This window comes from Danio rerio, chromosome 5 (genome assembly GCF_052040795.2).
Source record: "Danio rerio strain M-AB ecotype USA chromosome 5, GRCz13ab, whole genome shotgun sequence".
Classification (NCBI taxonomy): domain Eukaryota; kingdom Metazoa; phylum Chordata; class Actinopteri; order Cypriniformes; family Danionidae; genus Danio; species Danio rerio.
The window spans coordinates 30,366,804-30,389,924 of NC_141025.1; the positions used below are offsets into that span (position 1 = coordinate 30,366,804).

The 23,121-nt window shown below is 34.7% G+C and overlaps 1 protein-coding gene across 20 annotated transcripts in view; it reads right to left on the bottom strand.

Moving 5' to 3' along the window:
* The window catches only part of cacna1ba (calcium voltage-gated channel subunit alpha1 Ba), a 190,962-nt gene that overhangs the window by 37,058 nt on the left and 130,783 nt on the right, over nucleotides 1-23,121 (bottom strand). For 16 of the 20 annotated variants that reach the window (XR_015490270.1, XR_015490271.1, XR_015490268.1 and 13 more), the window contains 9 exons: nucleotides 20,807-20,991; nucleotides 20,552-20,672; nucleotides 19,002-19,131; nucleotides 18,833-18,892; nucleotides 18,113-18,219; nucleotides 12,459-12,555; nucleotides 6,956-7,116; nucleotides 6,297-6,434; nucleotides 1,541-1,742 (listed from right to left, as the gene is read on the bottom strand). Coding sequence is in view for 15 of the 20 variants with exons in the window: in XM_087252004.1 (XP_087108130.1) it covers nucleotides 1,541-1,742; nucleotides 6,297-6,434; nucleotides 6,956-7,116; nucleotides 12,459-12,555; nucleotides 18,113-18,219; nucleotides 18,833-18,892; nucleotides 19,002-19,131; nucleotides 20,552-20,672; nucleotides 20,807-20,991 (1,201 nt within the window). In the remaining 5 variants the exon portion in view is untranslated. 20 annotated transcript variants of the gene reach the window in all.

Sequence of the window (23,121 nt, forward strand, 5' to 3'; positions counted from 1 at the left end):
GAAAGAGAAATTAATCATTCACAAAATGACTATTAATCACATTTTCTGTCTCGTTTCCAACGCAAATTAAAATGCCATAATGCAGTCTACCTGAGAGGAAAACAGCAAAGGATATAATAATAATTCACATTGTCTTACTTCACTTTTCCATCCTTATTGCTAAGCAAAACATTTTTAAAGTCACATATTTACTCTTATAACCAAATCGAATCAAAAATACCATTTAATTGAGCAATAACAAGTGTGGATGTCATACTGCAGCCTAACCAGTGAAGGAAACAGAAAATAAACTCGTAATGGCGCTAATATTTCCTGGCTGGCTTGTGAGTGTTGATGATAAATGGTTTCTCCTGAGGTCTGGGTTTTTACCACAGTTTGTGAGTCATGTTGGGCTGGCATATGGAGAGGGAGAGAGCCAAACAGAGCGACTAGGCCCCTTCTAATGGGGCCTCAGAGGAAATGGGGCAGGAACATCTTGCTGACTGCTCTTCCATGGGACTGGCTGGCTCTCAGTGTGTGTCTTTAGTCACTGTGCGTCAGTGTATGAATGCATACCTGTTTTGCAGAATGTTTAGGTGTGTGTGTGTGTGTGGTCCGCCACTGACACTTGTATTAATCCTGTCATAATTCCCTACCTGGACATCTGCAGCTGTTACTGTGGCTGGATTCACTATACCGTATCACACCACTAAACACTAAAAGCATCTTCAAGTGTGTGTAAGAGGAAGTTTAATACCTGTCTTTGTATTTAATACTGTAAGCCTGAAAAAAAGATTCTTTCTGTTGACATTCTTTGAAAAATGGACCTTATACAGTAGTTATATAATTTTTTTTTTGAAAGTGTTGTATAAATGCAATATCACACGAGTAGCTGTATAGCAATATAACTGTGTATCGTCACTGGTGTGGTGGGACACTAAGGCACTCGGCCTGTGGCCTCGAGTCAAAGCATGCCTCCCACCATAGCTTATATACAGCTATATTGCACAGCTACTCGTGTGATATTGCTCATACAGTACATTATCCTGCATATATATATATATATATATATATATATATATATATATATATATATATATATATATATATATATATATATATATATATATATATATATATAATCAAATTATTTGTTTTACAACATTTTAAAAAGTAATTGTTATATGTAATTCAAAAATATATATTTTTTATATTTTCTAAATTATGTAAAACATTAATACTAATAATGTAATACTCTAAATTATAAATAATATTAAATAAATGTATTAATATATATGATTACTATATATACTATATACACTATTATAATTTAATAGTGTAATAAAATCATTATTAAAATACATGATTGTCATATTTCTTTCTTAGTATACAAATAATGTTAAAACAAACTTATAATATTGCTAGTCATATTTTAATGTTGTATTGTGTTTGTACAAGAAATACGACCAAATTAACTATATTTCTTCTACAGCATGGGATTATAGTCTGTAAAATAATGCAGATTTGGGAATTAATCATATCAAAACTTTAATAGTCGTACCTCATTCTTCTCCAGACTGCACTCTGACAAGACCTTATCACCCTGTTCCTGGAATGTGATGATTATCAAGGCCACAAAAATGTTGACGAAGAAGAAAGGGAAAACCACAAAGTAGACCACGTAAAAAATAGACATCTCAATGCGGTAGCCTGGACTGGGACCCTGATCCTCAAAAGTGGCATCCACGGAGTGCTTCAAAACCCTGTGCACAGATAATATTCCATCGTTAATTAAATAAATAAGCAAATAGAATGCACTGTGGGGAAAAGAGAAGGCTACATTTGCTTTAAACAAATTATATCACTACTTAGATCACAAACATTGAAATAGTAGCACAGTAGCATCAGTATCTGACTGGACAGGTTTGTTGAATGCATCTGGCATTTCTAATACAATTGACATTATTTTTCATATGTAATATTCTATATACGCCATTTGACCAGATGGAACAAATGATAGCAGTTACACACTATTGCTCTTTTGATCTTTTTGCTTGCTTCTATTGTCTGAGTCGCCAGCTGTATATTGAGTCATTCTTGATAATTGTCTAGTCAGATTCATCTTCTTGTCAACATCTATTTTCTGTTTTCTACAGTTTTTTTTTTCTATTAACAACAACACAACCAACAAAAGTATTTTGCTCTGGTCTTCTATTACTGTCACCTTTGTAATCTATTTTAGATTTTAACCTTATAAAAAACACTTTGTAATTTGTAACCTATTGTCTTCTATTTTCTATCCAATTTGTTTATGAAAAGGAATCCTCTGGTCTTCTGTTACAATTACATTTCTATTCAGTCTAATTATTTTAACAAAATACACTCTTTGTCTGCTCTCTGCTATTTTTTCTTTATAAATACTTATATAAAAAAAATTTAGAGAAAGAGAGAGTGTGTTTCTACAGGTGGTTTGTCAAGGCCACTCACCTGTGTGAAGCATAATTCATAAGCATAAAATAATTTTTTCGTTGGATTGTTTTTGTTTTGATAAGCGCTACTGTAGATTTAATAATGTTTTGGGCTTGGCGTGTGGTAAGGTGAGGTGAAAAAGGGCTTTTATTCACTGGGTTTTATTCCTTATTCATTTCATTTTTTGTGTGTCGTCACCCTGGAATTATAAGATTCTATCTGCGCTCTGAATGATTTTGAGGTATTGAGCTTCAAAGTTTTTGCATTCCAGAGCAATTTGTATGTGTGTAACATTTGTTTTTTAAATAAAAAGTCTTCAAATGTAAGCAACTTATAAAAAAACATCCCATAATATAAACAAGCTGTCATTTAATAAGAATATGTCAATAACTCAATTTTGACAAAAATGTCTGATAGAACTTTATAATTCAAAGGTGTGACGGTGTGTTGTGTATGAGCTTGCTCAATGTGCATGAGTAAATGGGTTGTGTCGCATTGAAATTAGTTTTCTATTTCACATGATTTTTCAGGGCTCAAAATTGAGGATTTACCAAATTTATTTCTGACCACACTAAAAATAAATGATTTCTTACCAACAAATAAAATAATATATTAAAAACAAGCAAAATATATCTGTATTCATGCACAATGTAAAGCTTAATCAATAAGCTTTCCATTAGTGTATAGTTTATTGGGAGAATATTTGGACTAGATATAAATATTTAAGAATCTGAAATTTTTTGGTTCAAAGACTTCTTATCTATGCACATTACTAAAAAAGATTTGTTATATATACAGTTGGAAATATAGACAATATCTTCATGGAATATGACTATGTAACCTTTTAATGATTTGGCATAAAAAGAAAGTTTTTATTTTGCTACTAACATAAGATCAGGGTCATATTATTTTTCTGTAGTTTCTTGTTAATGTCTGTTGTTCTCATTTGTTAATTTGCCCTAGATAAAAGTGTCTGCCAAATTATTAAATGTAATGCAACTGTAATTAATTTTGAATCAGTAGTGGAGTCAAAGTAATCAAAATAAAATTGAAACTCCTGAAGCTTTTTTTCATATCACATATCGCTCAATTACTAAACTCACAGCAACAATTTCATTAAACACTAGGGAAACAATGACAGAGTGGAAACTAATTTGCACCGCACTGACCCCGACAAGCTTGCGAACAACTCATAAAATAAATCACAGTAAATTGCAAAGGCTTGTCCAGCACATTCATGAGTTTGGGCTGATGCCTCCCGAGAGCTGCGCTTTAGTAGTATCACACAGCCTCAAAGAGTAGCACTTCAAACTGATTACACCCTTTAAAGCAGGAGCATAAAAGGCCACTGCGGGGTCAGAGGACACAAGGGAAGTGTTTGAAGAGGACAAAGGCTTTTTAGGTTTCTAATCCCTGCAAAAAAAATACCAAGTAGTAAATGGTTATAGGTCATACACTCAAAAAAATATTTAGGCCTAACAAATAAGATGTATGCATTGATTGCATATAAAATTTCCATCCATTTGGATTATATACTTTTAACATCATTGACACTAATAAACTTTGTAATTGATATTTGTTAGGTAAACATAAATGAAACAAATAACAACAAGATTTATGTAATATCAATAAATTCAAAGTGTTTTAAATTATTCTTATGAATTTAAAACACATTGGATATAATATATTGTGAGTATGGAGCTGTGTCAATTTTGGCCCCAAATGTAAAGTAAACCAACAGAATAGAATTTAACTAGTTGCATGTGGCTTTTTCTACATTTAAGACATATTTATACCATATTCATATAGATTTTTTAACTGATTACATCTAATAGTATTCTATTTTAACATATTTAAATTGATTCCAAGGAAAACAAATTAGAAAAAATTGACAAATTAAAAAATAATCAAAATATTACTAACAGTTATAACAGTTAAAGAGCCCATATTATGGGTTTTTGAAAATTCCCCTCCATGTAGTGTGTAACACAGCTCTAAGTGAAGTGAAGTATCCAGCTAAGGCTTAAATCTGTAAGAATACAGTGTTTAAAACGGTTGATTCATCTATAAAAGAGTCGACTCATAGTGCTTCAAACGAGTCGCCTTGATACCGACTCATTAGGTGTTTCGCCATGACGTACGAACGAAACCAAGTTATTCACGTGCACGCGCAAACCCGGGAGATTTCAAACCTGAGGCCCCGCCCTCTGACGCAGAAACCCAGACACACACACACACACCCACAAACACACACACACAAACATGCCGGTCGATTGAAGTCATACTGCAGATGGATATATTGAGTCTCTACCCAAAGATGAAACATCAGCATTATAACCAAGCAGTTGGAAACTTCTGGAAGCTACATGCTACAAAGAATACTTCATCTGAGTTTGTTAAAGGAAGGATCAGTAAAGAGTAACTGATGGACGTCAGGATGGGTTTCTTCCATTTCTCAAGTGTAAGTACGTGCGGTTAAAGTTGTTGCCTCGTTTACTCTAGCTTGCAAATGTATTTAGTTGTGATTTGTTACTTGTAACCGCGTGTACTGTATCAGGTTAACTGGATATATTATCTTATCGCGTGCAAAGTCACGTCAAAAACGCGACGCGTGCTGTTTGTTTATGGAGCTCCGTGCTAGAGTTCTGCTCCCGCGATTTATTCGGAAATTTATTCCCGCGCCGCAGAAATCTGGCGCGGGGACAGCCGCGGGAATAAATTTCCGAATAAATCGCGGGAGCGGTCGGTAACGGGTTTAATTTGGGACGAGAGCGGGCTGTCTAGCAATATCACGGATATTGCTATGCGAATTAGAAAGAGAGAGTCTGCGTGTTGCTTGTGTGCGTGTTAGTGCGCAAGCGCGCGTATGAGAGAGCGAGAGAGAGAGAGAGAGAGAGAGAGCGAACGAACGAACGAACGAACGAGCTTTGTGTGCTTTGTGCTGTGTGTGTGTGTTTATACAGACACCTTGGCTGTCTGGACTGTATACTGGGTGATTTTTGGTTGTGTTCTCCGCTCTAGCGGGACCGGGCGCGGCGGGCAGAAAACGGAGCGGGTTCTCAGGCTAAAACCTGGCGGGTGCGGGCGGAAGCGGGAGCGTTGTCATCCGGAGGTGTGTGTGTGTTTTTGTGTGTGTGTGGTATGGCGAGTACACGACTGTCTCCTTCGTTCGGTTATCCGTGGCACTATCCACTCGCCATAGTGTGGCAGCTAAAATCCACGCCTACACTATCGAGCGTGTATGAACTGTGATTACTTTTTAAATTGCTGATTAGCTATTGGCCATTTCCCTCTCTGACTGAAGGCAGTCGACCAATCGCGACAGACTGTCATCGGTCCAATCAGCGCAGATTAGCTCCGCGCTAAGGAGGGGTTTGGGAACAAATGATTCACTGGACGATTCATACAGGAGTCGCTGGGATAATTAGGTAAAAATAAATGCAGATTATAAGACCATGAAAGTGTTTTTTGACCTTGCATGCATATTAGACTGTTGTTGGAGACCCTTACAACCAGGATATGACCCTATTTCATGTATAATATGGGCTCTTTAATGATACACTCTACCATGATTCTTTTTTTAGGCAAGACTCTGCATAAAAAAGGGGTGATAAAATGTGCCTGTTAAGATTTTTCGATAAATAGACTAGTGTCAAATAAATCGAGTGTTTTGAAAATGCTTTCTCTTAGAGAGACATTCGAATGCATTCTAGTGCACACATTTCAACAAATTAGAAAAAATAAATAATAATAATAAAGCTGTATTACACATACAGTATTTTAATGCTTGTAAATACACAAAAACGTGAAACAAGAGCATGGAGAATTTGTGATGTGTGGTGACTTACGTAGGCCAGCCCTCTCCCGTAGAAACAGTGAAGAGAGTGAGAAAAGCCCAAAGCACATTGTCATAGTGAAACTCGTATTTCTTCCATTCCCTGGGTTGTGCCGTCACATCATCCTTATCATAATCCAAAAACAGCCCCCTAATGAGAACAAAAAAGTGACAAAAACAGAATATAAGTATTTATAAGTGGGAAACTGGTACTTGAAGTACGCTAAGAACCTTTTATAGGGTTTAATTCCAAAGCAATTCTATGGCATTGCATACACACAAAAAAAAAAAAAAAAAAAAAAAGATTTTGTTTTGTTCGTTAAAAATATTTCTTTAAAATTAGCTGAATCTACACAAATCTTCAGTGTTTTTGGGGACAACTTATTTGTTTTATGTTTAAGCCACTTAAATTTATAAAAAGAATTAAGTTAACTTAATAAGTTTGTGTTGGAACTACGTGAAGGAATTGTGTGGAACCCAGCATTTTTAAACTGTACATTCACAAATCCCACAAGTGCACATACAAATGAGAAATGTTCATAATTTTTTTATTATTTATTTTTATTTTCCATGACTTGTTTCTAAAATGAAAAGGTGCTTTTACAGTCCTGCTGTGTGTCTGCAGGGGGAGCTGCTTGTGTGAGTTGTGCTTCTGTATTAATCCTTCTGTACCTGCAGTCTTTCTCCAGGCCCTTGGACTCGTCTGTGCAGTAAAAAAACTTGCCCTTGAAGAGCTGCACAGCAATGACAGCGAAAATGAACATGAACAGAATGTAGACAATGAGGATATTCAGGACATTCTTCAGGGAGTTCACCACACAATCAAACACGGCCTGAGAGAGAGAGAGAGAGAGAGAGAGAGAGAGAGAGAGAGAGAGAGAGAGAGAGAGAGAGAGAGAGAGAGAGAGAGAGAGAGAGCAGACACACAATTATACTGTACACTCTGCTTCTTTAAAGTTATTTTCAATATATTAGCCTTAAGATATAAGCCAGTGTGCTCCAAAACAATGGCAAAATTTACATTTATAAGATGCAAGCATTCAAAACTTGCAATTTCTCACTTCTGACAATATGATTCAATCATTTGTATGGCGTCCCCTTATACTTTCAATTTCTAAACAAACCTTCTGGCCAATCAAAAGCTTTCTAGTATCTTAAACATCCAGCTCTCTTTTAGATGCTAAAGCTGCAGCTGAAATTCATTATTTATTCACATTTAAATCAACATTCACACTGAAGGTCATCTAAACACTTGCGAATATAAAAAAAATAATGGTGCGGATAATCAGATAATTGCATGAAGCAGACCATATGTGTCGACACGGACCACAAAATGCATTGGACCCATTTGAATTACTAATGTTGTATTTAAAAGTGGCTAAACTAAGCATTATTGTTATAGACTGTGACTTTTATGATAGCTTTAGTTCATTGATATTTTTTTAAAAGGAAGAGAAGCTTCTCAAACCTCCCAACCTGTCTTCATGTTTCAGTTAAAATTACATCACATATCAAGAAAAAAGGCACTTTCGGGAAACTTTAACAGTCAGCTGAAGAAATGGCAGACAGACAGATCTCCAGTATTAACAGATATAGTGCACTCACTTCAGCTGTCATAGCTGTGATATCTACACCTGCTCTGCACAAACAGGTTTTTAAAGCATAACTGTGGAGAATACAGCAGGTGTCCAGCATTATGGATGAAATTACATCATTTCTTTAAGAAACTGTACCAAGTAAAATCAAGGGCAATACTGTTGATTTCTTTTGATCTACTAAATGGAAAGGTTTTACAATTTTTTTATATATTAATTTAATAATGCATTTGAAAGACATAATTTACAATGTGTTTTATTGTATTTAGTTGCATATCAGATTTAATATTATTAATAATTTCCGAAGATAATCTTTTAGCAAATAATTTTAGGTTTAGGTTTTTAGGTTTAGGTTAAAGTTACTTAAGTTTTGTAATCAAATCAGTGGAAGGGAAAAAGTTCTTTCTTACACAACTATTTGTTAAAGTATTCTTTTCCAAACTTTGATACACAATAATTTTCATGTTTTTGACTTTTTCAAAATGGGATTGGTGTCCCATTTTGGTGACCACGTTAAATTCAGTTTACACAAGTGATTTTAAGTACATCCAAGCACATTAGATATTAAAAAAGCAGCATGTCTAAAACGTTTCAAAAAGCTTTTGTGAAAAAAAAAATCGAAATAAGTGTTTTATCATCAACCAGGGTAATCGACATATTTATAGAAAAATAAAACATCACATTCTGAGCTCTAGTTGAAAAATGTATGAAAGATTATATGATCGTTGTGAATTGCATAATATTTACATTATCAAACAACTGGGTAAAATTAAGATTTGATGTATTGTGAAAAAGCAAACATTTTAATAATATTTCATTTATAATTTGGGGCTATGATCTTCAAATCAATCCTTGTCATATGTAAACAAATACTCTTGTTCTAAATGTGCCAGACAGGGTTTTTATTCTTTTGTATAACTATTGTTCTACACTGTTAACCCTTACTGTAGATTATGCAGTAAATAACTGTAAAATAGCCAGTGTTTTGCTGTATTAAAAGGAAACAGTATTTTACTGTAAAAGGAGCAGGATTTGTATGAAATTTTGTAGTGCAAAGAATAAATTACAGTAATTTACTTTATGTACCCATTACAGATAGTTACTGTGATAATAAATGGTAAATTACTGCTCAACCATTATTACCCCATGTACTGCTTTATGTTGCTATATATATATATATATATATATATATTGTTCAGTTTTGGTATGTGTATGGTCAGTATTGAGGAGAAAGTGAGACAATGCATTGATGATAAGCTAAATTTCTCTGCAGGCATCTCTGTGTTTTCTTTGGTTCCTTTTATGTTTTTAACATTGAGTATCAGGAGTCAACCAATGTCAATGTCACAGAGCTAATTAAAAGGTAAAGATATCGACGAGATGCATTTAAAGGCAAAAATATTCACACAGAGTAACCAAATTATCACAATCATTTTTATAACTTTGTTTACTTTTCTATAATTAATCTAATTTGCCTAGTTTAGCCAATAGTTAAGCTTTTAAATTGCACTTTAAGCTGAATATTAGTATTTTGCTAATTAACTAGTAAAAATGTGTTATTTAAAAAATATGTTAAACAGCACGTACATACAATTTCGCAGAGACTCAATGAATTTGTTTGGAGAAGTTGGTAAAAATGGCATTAACAGTATAGTATAAAGACTTTCCTAAATAAATGTATTAATCAGGTTATTTGTTTTTTATTATTATTATTACTACAGGTTTGGAACAACATGAGGATCAGATTATTTATTTTTTTTTTTGCTTTGGATGACGTTTGTATATTGTTTGTATATTATTGTTTTTATTCAATGATATGTGCATGATTGTGATAAATGTAGGCAATTCCTTTGAAAATATGCTATGTACCAAAGATGTTAAACTCCTGGAGGGCCGCAGCCCAGCAGAATTTAGTTCCAGCCCTTCTTCAACACACTACCTTTAGATTTAGTTTGATCAGGTGTGTTTAATTAGTATAACTGCACTGTTACTCTGTAGATTGTGCAGTAAATAACTGCAAAATAGCCAGTGTTTTGCTGTAATAAAAGAAAACATTTATTATTTATTATTAACACATTATTTTACTGTGAAAGGAGTAGACTTTGTATGAAATTGTGTAGTGCAAAGAATAAATTCCAATAAATTCTCTGATGGTTTATGTTGCTATTTATATAGAAGTGCATTTTAAAGGCAGAAAATAATGATTTAGGCATCACCACACACTCCCACAGGCTGTCTGTCTTATTCTAAACACAAAGGTGTTAGAAATAGTTTTTAGAAAATGCTGGCCCTTTAAGGGAGCCAGGTGTTTGATTTGTTTACTGCTGCTGTGTGCTCTATTCTCTGTCCATCAATTCAGATGTAGAGTCTGATATGTTTTAGGCTTTAAATAAGAATCTATAATGAGTAAGTAAAATGTGTTCAAATGTTTTTGAGGGTTTCTAAAATAAGGCTGTGTTTTAAGTTATATTGTTGTTATCTTGAACTGTGTACTTGAAAGCTACATTGTTAGCTAGTTAGCCTCTCCTCATATAACTTCTTACATTACTTTTGTTTAAGTATTTATTGGATATTGCACACTGCCATAATGTACAGATGCTAACAGTTGTATGTATCTTTCTGGCAACTAAGCCAAAATTAAATTCCTTCATCTCAGTAAGGTAACTTGTGCACATCGTCACAGGGAATCACAAAAACATGATACACATAGCCATCCACGCACAAAAGCTCCACTGTCCGGTCCCAGGTTGTGAGTTTGTTGCTAAGTATATTTCAGAGCAGTGTTTCCACCTATGAATTTATATTAGAAACAATAATAAAGTTTGTTGTCATGAGATAATTATAACAATAAAAGATTGGATCCTTTGGTTTTTCGGTGTTGCCAACTTTATTTTTTATAATTACTTTAAACTTTTTATTGAGATTTAACACAGTTTTTAATTATTTAAAACATTAAAATTTAAAATAATTATGTTGTGTTTTTTGCTGTTCATTTGCTGATCTACCTTCCTGCAGATTTCAGTTGCTATTCATTTCAAACACACCTAAACCAATTAATTAGGACCTGAACACCACTTGATAATTACAGGCAGGTGTGTTTGATATGGGTAGCAACTGAAATCTGCAGGAAGGTAGATCTCCAGGAACAGGATTGAGCACCCCTGCTATATACCATGGGGGTCAAACTCCAAGTTCCTGGAGAACTGCAGCGCAGCAGAGTTTAGTACCCACCCTGCTTCAACATTACCTGTAGATTTCTAACAAGCCTTAATTAGTTTGATCAGGTGTGTTTAATTAGAGTTACAGCTTAAAGTCCCTGTCACACTGCACTTTTCTCCCTAAAGACTTCCATTCATACGCATGTAAGTACTGCAGACCTGGAATGATAGCTCATGCGACAAATTTCATAATTCGCAGCATTGGAAAGTTCAAGCTTGGAGAACGCTGACATGCGAAATCACATCATGTGATTGCTTGATACCAATCAAAGATCAGAACATGACCTCTCTGGTTTGCTTTTTCAATCTCTAATTATTTTGTTTAATTCCACTACTCGCTTTGTTTAATTCCACTTTGCAATGCAGTATGACATAATTTTGCATGCTCAAACGTTACTGTGACCGCAGCCTTACTGTGCAGACCTGTAATATGCAAGACAATATTTATATCTGCTGATTTCTTAATTTTGTTATACTTTTTCTGTTATTTATTTGTTTGGTGCCAAAACAATAAAATAAATTTGTCTGAAAAATGTTATGCCTTCTATTTTTTAACAACAGCTAAGAATACTGATTAATTTTAGTAACACTACAATAACTATATATGACATACTATTAATGTGTATGCAGTATAATGCTGTGATTTGTAACACTACAATACAGTAATTAACTGTACACAGTTTCCAGTTAGTTACCACTGCTGCTCTATTACAGTAATTAACTGGCAACACTGTTGCCAGCTACTCCCTGTATCGGTTCAGTTACAGTAAATAACTGGCAACACTGTTGCCAGCCACTCACTGTAATGGTTCAGTTACAGTAAATAACTGGCAACACTGTTGCCAGCCACTCACTGTAATGGTTCAGTTACAGTAAATAACTGGCAACACTGTTGCCAGCCACTCACTGTAATGGTTCAGTTACAGTAATTAACTGGCAACACTGTTGCCAGTTACTTACTGTAACCAAACTTTTACAGTGAGTGGCTGGCAACAGTGTTGCCAGTGTTCTACTGTAAAAAACCCCGGTAAGGTCTAACAGTGTATGGAAAAAATTGCATCTAATGCCTAGGATCTGAAAAATTAATAAAATTGCTGTAGACGTATAACACAGATAATCATCATAATACAAAACATTTGAAATATTTCTGCCTTACGCTGTTTTTTTTTTAATTCTGAGAAAAAAAAACTTGGGTTCCTCCAAATATTAACCAGCACAACTGTTTTGAACATTAAAAACAATAAGAAATATTTTAGCATAGTTATCTTTATTTATATCCTTATCTATATAACATCTTTTTAATTATGTAACCAATATTTTGCCAATTTCTGCTCAACTATTGCAATGCAACAGAATATTTACCTTCAGTTTTGGTAGACGTTTGATGGTCTTCAGAGGTCGCAAGACTCGCAACACCCTCAGTGACTTGATAGTGCTGATGTCTTTGCCCTTGGTTCCTCTACACCAGTCAAAAGAACAAAGAGGTCAGCAGATTCAGAATAGGATCAAACACATGCTGTAGTCAGGCTTCATCAAAGGATTCACATAAATCCAGACAAAACACACGAGAATGTGAGTAAACATGATGTAAATGTTTCCTTTGGTAAAAATCAATAATGGGGCACTAACTAGACTAAACATACTCACCTTTCATACAGACAACTTAAATCAACTTACAAATGAGCATCTTTCAGTGCCACAGCTTTTAATCACTCCAGCAATGGATTGTGTTGTTTCACAAAAGCACATGCTCTGGTAAAAGAGTATGAAATACACAATTCTCTATTGCATGCATATACTGTATATACTTATGCACTAAATGGTTTCTACAAGAAATGTCACTCTGTTATTAAATGATCCTACAGCATTATTCATGCACAAATTAAGAAAGGCCCCATGGAGTTAACCCAAACACTGCTGTGCATCAGATTCTAACACAACGACACGCCACCAATGATGACAAAGAAACCTCACCCTGAAAAAGGGCATTGTTTCTTTTCAGGAACCAATGCTGTTTTGCTTTGATATAGCCTTTATCAAGCTGACATGCTTCACAATGGTCAACTTGATGAACTGACTGCATAGATTTGAATACAATGCATGTATTCATTGAATACACCAAGCTTACATTAAGGAAAAGAAAAAAAAAATAAGGTTGAACAAAATGTAATTCAAGTTATTTCACCCTTAAAGAAAAGAGCAATCTTCAGCAGAAATCAGTCATGCTTTATCTCCTAATTGCTCAAATCATAACCGCCAAGCTTACAATATCATTTAATGAAGTAACTGCAAGGGCAAGCATAGTCGGTAACTGAATCATAAGGAAATATTCCATGGTCATATGAATAACTGAAGCTCTTTGCAATATATATATATTGCAGGCAAAGAGCAAACACAATCATATTAGTTCTGAGACATCACATTCATTTATAATAGTCTTCACTTAGCCCTGTTTTGATGTAGGGCATGTGTTTTGTTGGATTACTGACAATATTAACTGTGGATAGACTTCTTTTCTTTTCTTTTTCTTTTTTTTTTTATTTGTTCTGCTAATTATCTTATATTATATTTCAACTAATTATTACACGGCAGTCTGGAAGATTTGATACTGATTAGTCAACACTCCATGGCCATATTTTCAACTGCTTATGGCAGCACTGTACTCTAGGGGTTACATAGTAGGGCTACATTCATAGCTTGCTTTGACAGCAAATGCACCTGCCAGCAATAATATTGGTAAAATCTTTGCCTTTTTTCCTTATATACAGGTGAAATAAATAAATTTTAGCTCAAACAAATATTTCATGCCCACTTATTTAATCATTTGGTGTGCAGCCGTGTAATAAGCTAGATAATGTACAGTATGTTGGTAATTATCATCTGTATTAGTTTGCAGGTACCGTTTAGTTCTTCCAGTGCAGCAACGGAAGAGAGAACAACAGAATATCTGAGAAGTCATCTCATTTATTCACGATCTCTTACTTCGATAAAGCATTAATAAAAGCAAGGCTTTGGCAGGTCTATGATTGGTGCTAACAGATGAAAACACCTTAAAAAATTTTTGAATTGTGAAAATGCTTACAATAGAAAGATCCCCAAGCAGTGGTTCCCCTCTATATTTCTCAATAAATGACCCACAACTACAAAAGACCTTTCCATTTGCAAGAGCAAGTGGCATTACAATTGCAGATGTACTAGCATTTACAAGAATGAACAAAGGTACATCTTCAACCCTAGAAAGTGCCAGCGTCTACTCACACATGCAAAGTTCATACATACTTCTAAATCCAATGAACACCAATCTACCAGCCAATCAGCAGAAACCTTACAGCATGTTCACCAATCAGCATGGTGAAGTTACTCCTTCTGCCCAATCAAGGGGCTTGACAAGGTCATGCAACTCCACCCATGCTCCCTGATGCACATTAGTCTAGCATGCATTTACTGTACAGGGCCTGATGTTTATCCCCCAAACCCACTACAAACAATAAAGAGCCTCAATAACGTCCCACTGGACACCCTGGTAACTTTCACAGGACCACAGATAACAATTACGATGGAGAAATGCTATTTAGTGTCAATAAGGCACTCATTAAGAGGTTCTGATGAAAGCTATCAGCGTTATTGCAGAGGCTCCAACCCTGTACAGATACTCTCACTCCACTGGTAATGTAGTGACAGTAAAGGACATTATCCCAGTCAGCCCGGGACAATGATGAAAGAAGAGATTTATCAAAGAGGAAAGAGAATATCGGGGGTTCCCCACCTGTTTACGCTTTGATGTGATCTAATGAATGAGAAGAACACAAAGCAAAAGGCAAAACATTATGACATGCTGAGAACAGAAAGTGCCTCTGCACTAACACAAAACCACATCATCCTTTCAGAATATTGCATATAACATTTCAATGAGAATGAAAGAAACTTTTATGAGCACCACTAAGTTCCTTTAAAACATAAGGTATTATGACTTTGATGGCTGTATGCCGGAGAAACAAGAAACTGCAGGAGTTTCTTAGGCAAATGTTTCAGAAACTGACACGAAGGAGAAAGATTCTTTATATGGTGATTGAAACAGACAATTCCAAATGCTGTTCATATCTTTTAAAGATGTGAGAGAATGACAGCTTCTTTTGCTGGAGTCTGCAGAGACGGCTGTAGGGGAGATGAAGGGTATACTTGACAAAGAAGGAACGTCTGACTGAGGGTAGATCTGAAAATCAGCACAATCAAGATCTGAAGCAAATGCCAAGACATGCCAATCTAGAAAAGAGATGGTGAAGCCATAGATCAGTCTTGAAGGTATTGATAACACACGCATGAACCCTGAGCATGGTTGATAGATGCCATCAAATGATTTCAAACCTGGAGCATTACTGTTATTATTTTATAGCAATGTTATATCTACGGATGCATGATATTCACAGATTTTTGCAGTTTGTCAATCTTGTGGTATTTTTGTTTACCTCTGAAATGCATTATGGCTCTTACAAATTTTTATGTTGGAAAGATTAACAGTGACTTGATAACAGATACTTGATAACTGATCATTTTTGTAATTTTAAACAGCAAATTGACATGTAACTCCAATCTTTAAAACTAAATTACAATTGAGATTGAAAAAAGTAACAGTAAAGAGTAAGGTTTCCCACAGTGCCAAATATCAAATTCTAAAAAGATGAATTCCCGTGACCTATAATGAACAGAAAAACAGGCTGTTGCCGCTTTACATATTATTCAAATAGTTTTAGCTTGAATATCATTTTACAGGACTTTTATAGCTACAATGAGAACAACAATGGATAATTTACCTCAGATTTTTTTTTAAACCTGAGGTAAATTATCCATTGTTGTTCTCATTGTGGCTATAATTGGCTTACTGTTTGTGAAGCTGCAAAGTTCTCCCTCGCCCATATTTGATAGCTCATTAGTAGTTTTACAAACTTTTCATGTAGTTTTACATCTACTTTTAACACAGTTTGAAGTGGGCATTTTGAGGCCAAAGATCCTAAAATGTATATTATTCTGAGTTAGCCAAAAAAAAACAAGCATAAAACAATGTGATAAAAAGTCAAAATATATTCAAATAGATAAATAATTTTAATTTTAAGTGACAAACAAATTCCTGATATAGGGGCAAAAAAAAAATCCCTGACTTTCATTGTTTGGAATAGACCTTCTATAATTCCATGATATTCCAGATATTCTATGACACCATGGGAACCCAGTCTAAAATAAAATCATCAAATTATAATACAAACATTTTTTGTGTCATAGTTCTAATTTATTTTATAAAACATAGATTTGTAATATCAGTACACCCCTAGTTATAACTTAAGTTTTATGCTCTAACTCTAACTCTAAACAAAGCTTTCAAAAATCTGGCCAATCACAGAAGTCACGTTGGCAGCAGATTTCATTTTCTTCTGTGAATTTGAAAACATGCATATGAACGAGCATGTCAATACACTCATATTCCCATGCCCACGAATTCAGTGGATACCCTCTGCGAGGTTTGAAGAGAATGAGGATGCAACCAATGGCCAAATAAAGCCAGACCTGCCCTGATACGCCACTCCAACCCAACCAAACAGGTCCTTTGTGATATGACATGACACATGCACTGATCATCCTGTCCGGAATCACTGATGATCATCCAGGATGCTCCATAATCAAAAAGTAACATAGACCCACTGAGAACGGTAAGAATGTTTAAAGGAAAGTAAACAGATCAATGGGATCTGCCTTCCATGAATTGAAATGACATGGAGGAGAAGAAGAATCAAGTTCATAGGTTGAGAAGTGATGTTGAATGATGAATTATGAGGTTGGAGATTGAAACTGCAGAAGAATCCATGCTTTAATGCTTGTCTATGAGCTAAGCTAAGTGTTCTCACATAGAGACAGGAAAGAAAACGAACAGTGAAAGAAAGAGACAGAAACAGAAACAAAGACAGAGAGAGTTAAGGCGTTACCCCATGAAGCTCCTTCAAGCGATTCCAGGCAGAGAGAAACAGAGGAGAGGAAAGTCAGTGACAGTACATCAATATCCTCACATTTAACACGGCATTGACATAACAACAGATCAACAATGATAAAAACGAACAGCAAATAAGACAGAATAGTCAGTACAATGCTAAACACTCAAGCTGAAGTAGTACAGTATCTACTCAAGCTCCCTTCATTCGGAGGTATACCTAGATGATGCACCCACTCCATGTTCTGTTTGCTTTTATCTCCAAACAATTATTTTGAAGATATTTCCAAGCTATCCAAGTATCACATTCAATCCACCCAAAAATGCCAGCCTCCCAAACAAAGCAAACATCAAAACTAAATTCACCCCGTATGCAAATACATATGCAAATAATAACAATTATTTGATAACAACTATGGCATCAGCATGATAGCAATCAAAAGTTCTTACATATCTATAGCTCTTTAATATTTCAAGTGTTTCTAATAGTTGCATTTCCTCAATACTAGAATGTTGAAAAGGCTCATCCATTACTCTACAGGATGCGCAAGCAGGTGATCGTATCAGACAGCTCCTTTATTAGCTCTCTACATCACAAATACACACACACACACACACACACACACACACACACACATACACTCATTCTAGGACTACATTCTCAAAAGTTCATTAAAGTGATGTCAACTCTCCCACACCTCCGAAGAAGGACAGAAAGGAAACAACAGATCAGTGGGATCTGGCAAACATCTTAATCAAAGCTAAGTTTCCTTGCAGCATAATGAATGGCATGAATTAAACATATTAAATGTCCAGCTTTCAGTAGGAACAATGAAGATACACAAAGACACTTTTGTTACACTGTGGATAAAACCTTTAAAATAAAAAAAAAGGATACGGGCAAGAACTTGCACTAATAGGGGTCTCAAATTACTGTATGGGGTATTTTGTAGTTAAGTTCAGTGATAAAAGTCACACTCTTAAGTACGGGTTTTAGTTACGGGAGTTTCTGTAGGTAATGCAAATGAAGGCAACTTACGAGAATGCGAATGCCACCAGTGCACCACTGACCACAATGAAGTCCAAAATATTCCATAGATCTCGAAAGTAGGAACCAGGATGCAGAATTAAACCTAAATCCACCATCTTGTCGAAGGAAAAGCATAAATATGAAAGATTAATCAGGATAAAATCTTAACATCATTTACAGCGGCATTTTTCTAACTAATTCAGTTCATTTAACTATCAATTTCAAGACAATTACTGACAGACTTTATATCGCTTGCTCTGAGCTATGTCCCATTATTATACAGTAGTCTTACAAGAGAAGTATTTCAGAAGAGTAATATAAAATGAAAGGTTATTATTATTTAGTCAATTTATTTGAAGTATGTCAGTCACTAAAGGACAAAAGAATAACTGTGCAAGCTCTGAAAAACAAGTTGTCATGAATGTCAATGATTTCGAGTCTTCTTTTGTGTTCAACAGAATAAAGAAATTCAGATTTGGAACCACTTGAGGGTAAATTAAATAAATGGTGAGTAATTTTTCATTTTTTGGTGAACTAACCCTTTAAATTGACCAACTAGCTGAATTATTCGCAATAAAATTGTGTCATTTTTTCACATCTATGATATTAAAATGTGCTACAAATAGAGACACGGACGCCAAATATCCTCATCTCAGGTTAAGAAAGGACTGCAGGATCATGTCTCCAAAGAGATATGCAATTAACTTCAGCAATTTACCACAAAATTACCTTAATGACCATCTCGAATGTGAAAACACCAGTGAAGACATAGTCCAAATACTTCAGGACCTGTGAAGCGAAAAATAAAATGGTTTTCAGTTAGCATCACTCATCTGGGACTTAATGGAAAATGAGGTCAAAATCTGACATCCCGTTCAGCACAGATAAAACAGCTCACATTGTTCCGAGGTGCATTGGCTTGGACCGGGTCTTCTGCAGCCAGGGCTATACTGCTCATGGCAATGACCACCAGGATACACATCTCAAAATAGCGCAGACTCACAATGTAGTGGCATAAACGTCTCACCCTGAATAAAAAACACAAACTATGAGAATTAGGCTTAAGGCAATTGCACACAGAAGTCGATACTGATTTATTTAACCACCGATAATTAATATGTTCATGCAAGCCACAGGCAAGTCTTTAAGTTAATAATTTATTTAAGTAATAGCGCATATCTTAGAGAAAGTGTCTGGTAGGCATGGTCAAGTCAACAATGCACTTGTGTGACATTAATATACAGTATAATAAAATAGAAGTAATCCTATACTGTTACACCAACAGAGCCAAGATGGACAGTTGCATTTGGAAATTGCCTATTAATACAGAGCTTTATGTGGAGGTTTATGTGAGTGGATGGCTTTTAGACTTAAAGATCTTAAAACGTTTATCTTACACACACACACAGTGAAACTTTACAACCAATCTTATGGACGGTTGAGTAAGTAATAAGCAAAAGCGTTTGTAGATGTAACAGCATTGGTGGTATGCCAGGCACCATCTTCAAACACTGTACTTGTGAATGTTGTAGGCAAGGGCCGGTATAAGATTTTGACGGTATAATAACCTTGGATAAAAAAATATTTCATGGTAGTGTTGACTGCTAAAAAATAGATTCTTTTTAAATGTCTGGGTAAAAAACAACACCTTTTTCTTCTTTGAACACAATATATATTTATATAAAGAGACATTTAAAATATTTTGGAGCAGTAAACACGTCTAAATAATTCAAATGAATCATTGACTTCTGCTGTCTTCATTAGTTTCAAAACACAGATTTCTTCACTATTTAAAGTGGCATCTTTGGATCTTTTCTGCTGGAGATACAGTTGTCTTAAAATACCAACAAAATAAAATCTTACATATACCATAGGAATGGAACAGCACAAAAAAATGGTCAGTTTTAAAACCTTGACTTTTCCAAACCGCTGTATACCTTGAAAAAAGGTTGTCACCACATGCTAAGAATGCTGTTAAGCAGATTTGAAGTATCTGCTTTATAATTGTATCATCCTAAACTATAAGCTACTCTTAATTTACAGTAGGAGCAAAAACATTTGCTACTTTTAGAGTCAGCATTGGATAAATTCAACAATATTTATTTTTGGACCTAGATATTGCCATAACTTTCTGACACACTTCTCACTGGTGACGCATGTTGGACAGTCTAAACACTACTTCAAAGCATTAATATTATCAAATGGTTTACTTGGAATGACTCAATTGTTTCAGTGCCACATTATTACTTTTCAAAAAATGCTTTATGTATGTTAAACTTTTACTTTCTTTTTTTTGGGATGTGAGTCATGTGAAAAAAAGTTAAAGGTATGTTTCTTGTTTTTTTTAAACAACACTATCAATGGCATTGTTCTGTAATAGTTGTACAAAGCACACAGTTTTAAACATTTACAACATTTTCTCAGAAATACTGTACCACACACACTCACGGATTAGTTGGGTTGAAAATGAACATGGAGCTGAAGGGGAGGATGGGACGAATGCTGCTTTGATTTAGATCTTCTAGATTCTTCTCAGTCATGGGCACTGTCTCGCTGTCTATACTGTTCACTGAGGAAACAAACAAAGGTAATGTTTGAATTTACACAACTTATGTTAGCTTTTAATGTTAACAACCTTGGGGCCAAACATGCAGACTATAAAAATGGAAAAGTTTATCATGCCCTAAAACGAGAAATACTGACTGGGAATAAGGGTTGTTTCTCCCGGGGGAGAAGTGACAGTCACGGGTATATGAGTGCTCATTCCTCCAGTCTGACCAATATTTCGTTTGTTGTCCGAATCTTCTGGTTTCTCAAGACACCACCGGCTTCCAACTGAAGGTTGATGGGGGTTTACAGCCATTGAATCTCCTCCCATATCCATGTGCCTGAAGCAGACAAACTCAGATTACAGTTTTTCTTGTGAATGCTTTTGCTTTTTAAGTGAACAAATCACTAAAATATAACACACTGATTCATGTGTCATAGCATTCAATTGACTCAATCTACCAAATAAAAAGGCCTTAAAATAGTTGGTATGATTTGACACCAAATTAAACTTGAATTGCATTTATAAATGAGGAGTTGCTAACTGACAAATAATGGGCCATTTACACAGAACACGCTTGCCCTTTCCAATGCACTACTTTTCTATTGTTTTCCAACATTGATAATCATGTAAGATCATTACACTCAAAACCACCATGCCCATGAGTGCTGTGTAATGTAAGATGGCGAATTAAATCAAAAGAACTTCAACTTCAATGTGCAGCGCTGCTCATCAGTGTCATTTCCAAAGCAGTAGACCAAGAAGAACTCAGAAACAGGGCAATCATAGCAAGTTTTTGTTTACAGGCACTCATTAGCTGTGTCCAGAAACTCTTGTACTCTACGCTGTGCTATTTTTCTTACTATTCCTGAGCTCTGTGTGTCCTTCATTTTAGAAGCAAAGATGCATTCAGTTGGTATGACCCAATACTTAGCATGTTACAGTATCTCTGTTGAGCCTTAGAAATCTACACATCTTAATATCAATTTAATTTGTTCATCTTATTTCAGCTACTTATTACATAGTATTGGTAAACATGTACTTTTTTGTATTCAGCACAAACTGTGTTACAATAATATGTGAGAAATATTGATGTGGATGCTTGTGTTTTTCGAAAAAAAAAAAATAATATGCATGGTTAGTAGATTTTGGAGAAAAAATATATATATAGCTAAAATAAGGTCCAAAAAACCACACTGAATGAGCCTGAATAATACTTTTTAAGTTTTGTAGGCTAGAATTATTCAAAAGTTATACCTAATCTTTAAGCAACATTTGCTTTCAAAATGTAAAGTGCCCTTTCAAAGCTTTATGCAGGTATGTCTTTCATGTATATCTCTCATGTTTTCGAGGAGATTCCGCAGTTTCTTCTGACCAAAATTTACATGTCGTGTGCGTCTTATGTGGAGGATTGTAATAATAAAGCCTTGTGGGCGTGGTCACATTAAAAATACTGAGCTCAGACTGAGGGGACATAGGGCACAAAGTAACGCAGAGTTTTAAGGTATTTGCTAAGGGTTAATCATGGCATGCTTCTAAGGTTTTCACCACAGTGTCAGCAGACGTCTTCCTGCCAATTATTGAAAAAGTTAGGCGAAAATTGGATGAGAAACACAGAAGAAACCATTTTTGCAGCATAAAAGTATTTTTATCATAGTCAATATTATATTGTTGTGATCACCATCTTCTAGGCTAAAAGATGAAACTATTTTAAAAGATGTAAAATACCCACAGTGAGTTTTGACAAGCCAGTTTTGAGGAAAACATGACACAGCAGGATTAGTTGTAACAGGGTGTTAAAATTAAGCCACACACTGTTGGGCACTAGTTAAACCAACAAAATACATTTTTGAATTTTGAGTGTAAAGTTGAGATCTTTTTAAATAAAATGTCTTTTAATATAAAATATTTTTTAATATATTTTTTTATTTTATTGCTAATAATGCAAATAAATGCATTGTATAATAATGGATAAATGGATAATAATGCAAATAGATTTAAATGTGTTTATCCAATAGATAAATAAATAAATAAATAAATAAATAAATAAATAAATAAATAAATAAATAAATAAATAAACATACTGTGCTATGTAGAATAAAAAAGAGCTAATTACTGAGGAAATATAGCTACTGTTTAAAGTAAACTGGATTTAAATTAATTGTGTAAAATCTGACTTTATATGCATGTGTTATAACTAACCCTCTGACTGTTACAACTTGCCCCACAGGTGGGGTAAATAGTAACATTTTTACGCCTGGCACTTTTGGCAATACTGCACAGAAACCATAGGTCCGGCAATCATAATTTCACTTCTCATTTGTACGAGAGGCTTGTGTGTTATTGGTAAAAATAATATGGTTTTGTCTAACCCCATTACTTTGTTCATTATTTGACCAAAACCTGTGTTACTTTGTGCCCTGATCTCCCCTAGTGTTGGTTTCATACTCATTACTTTATCAAACAATAT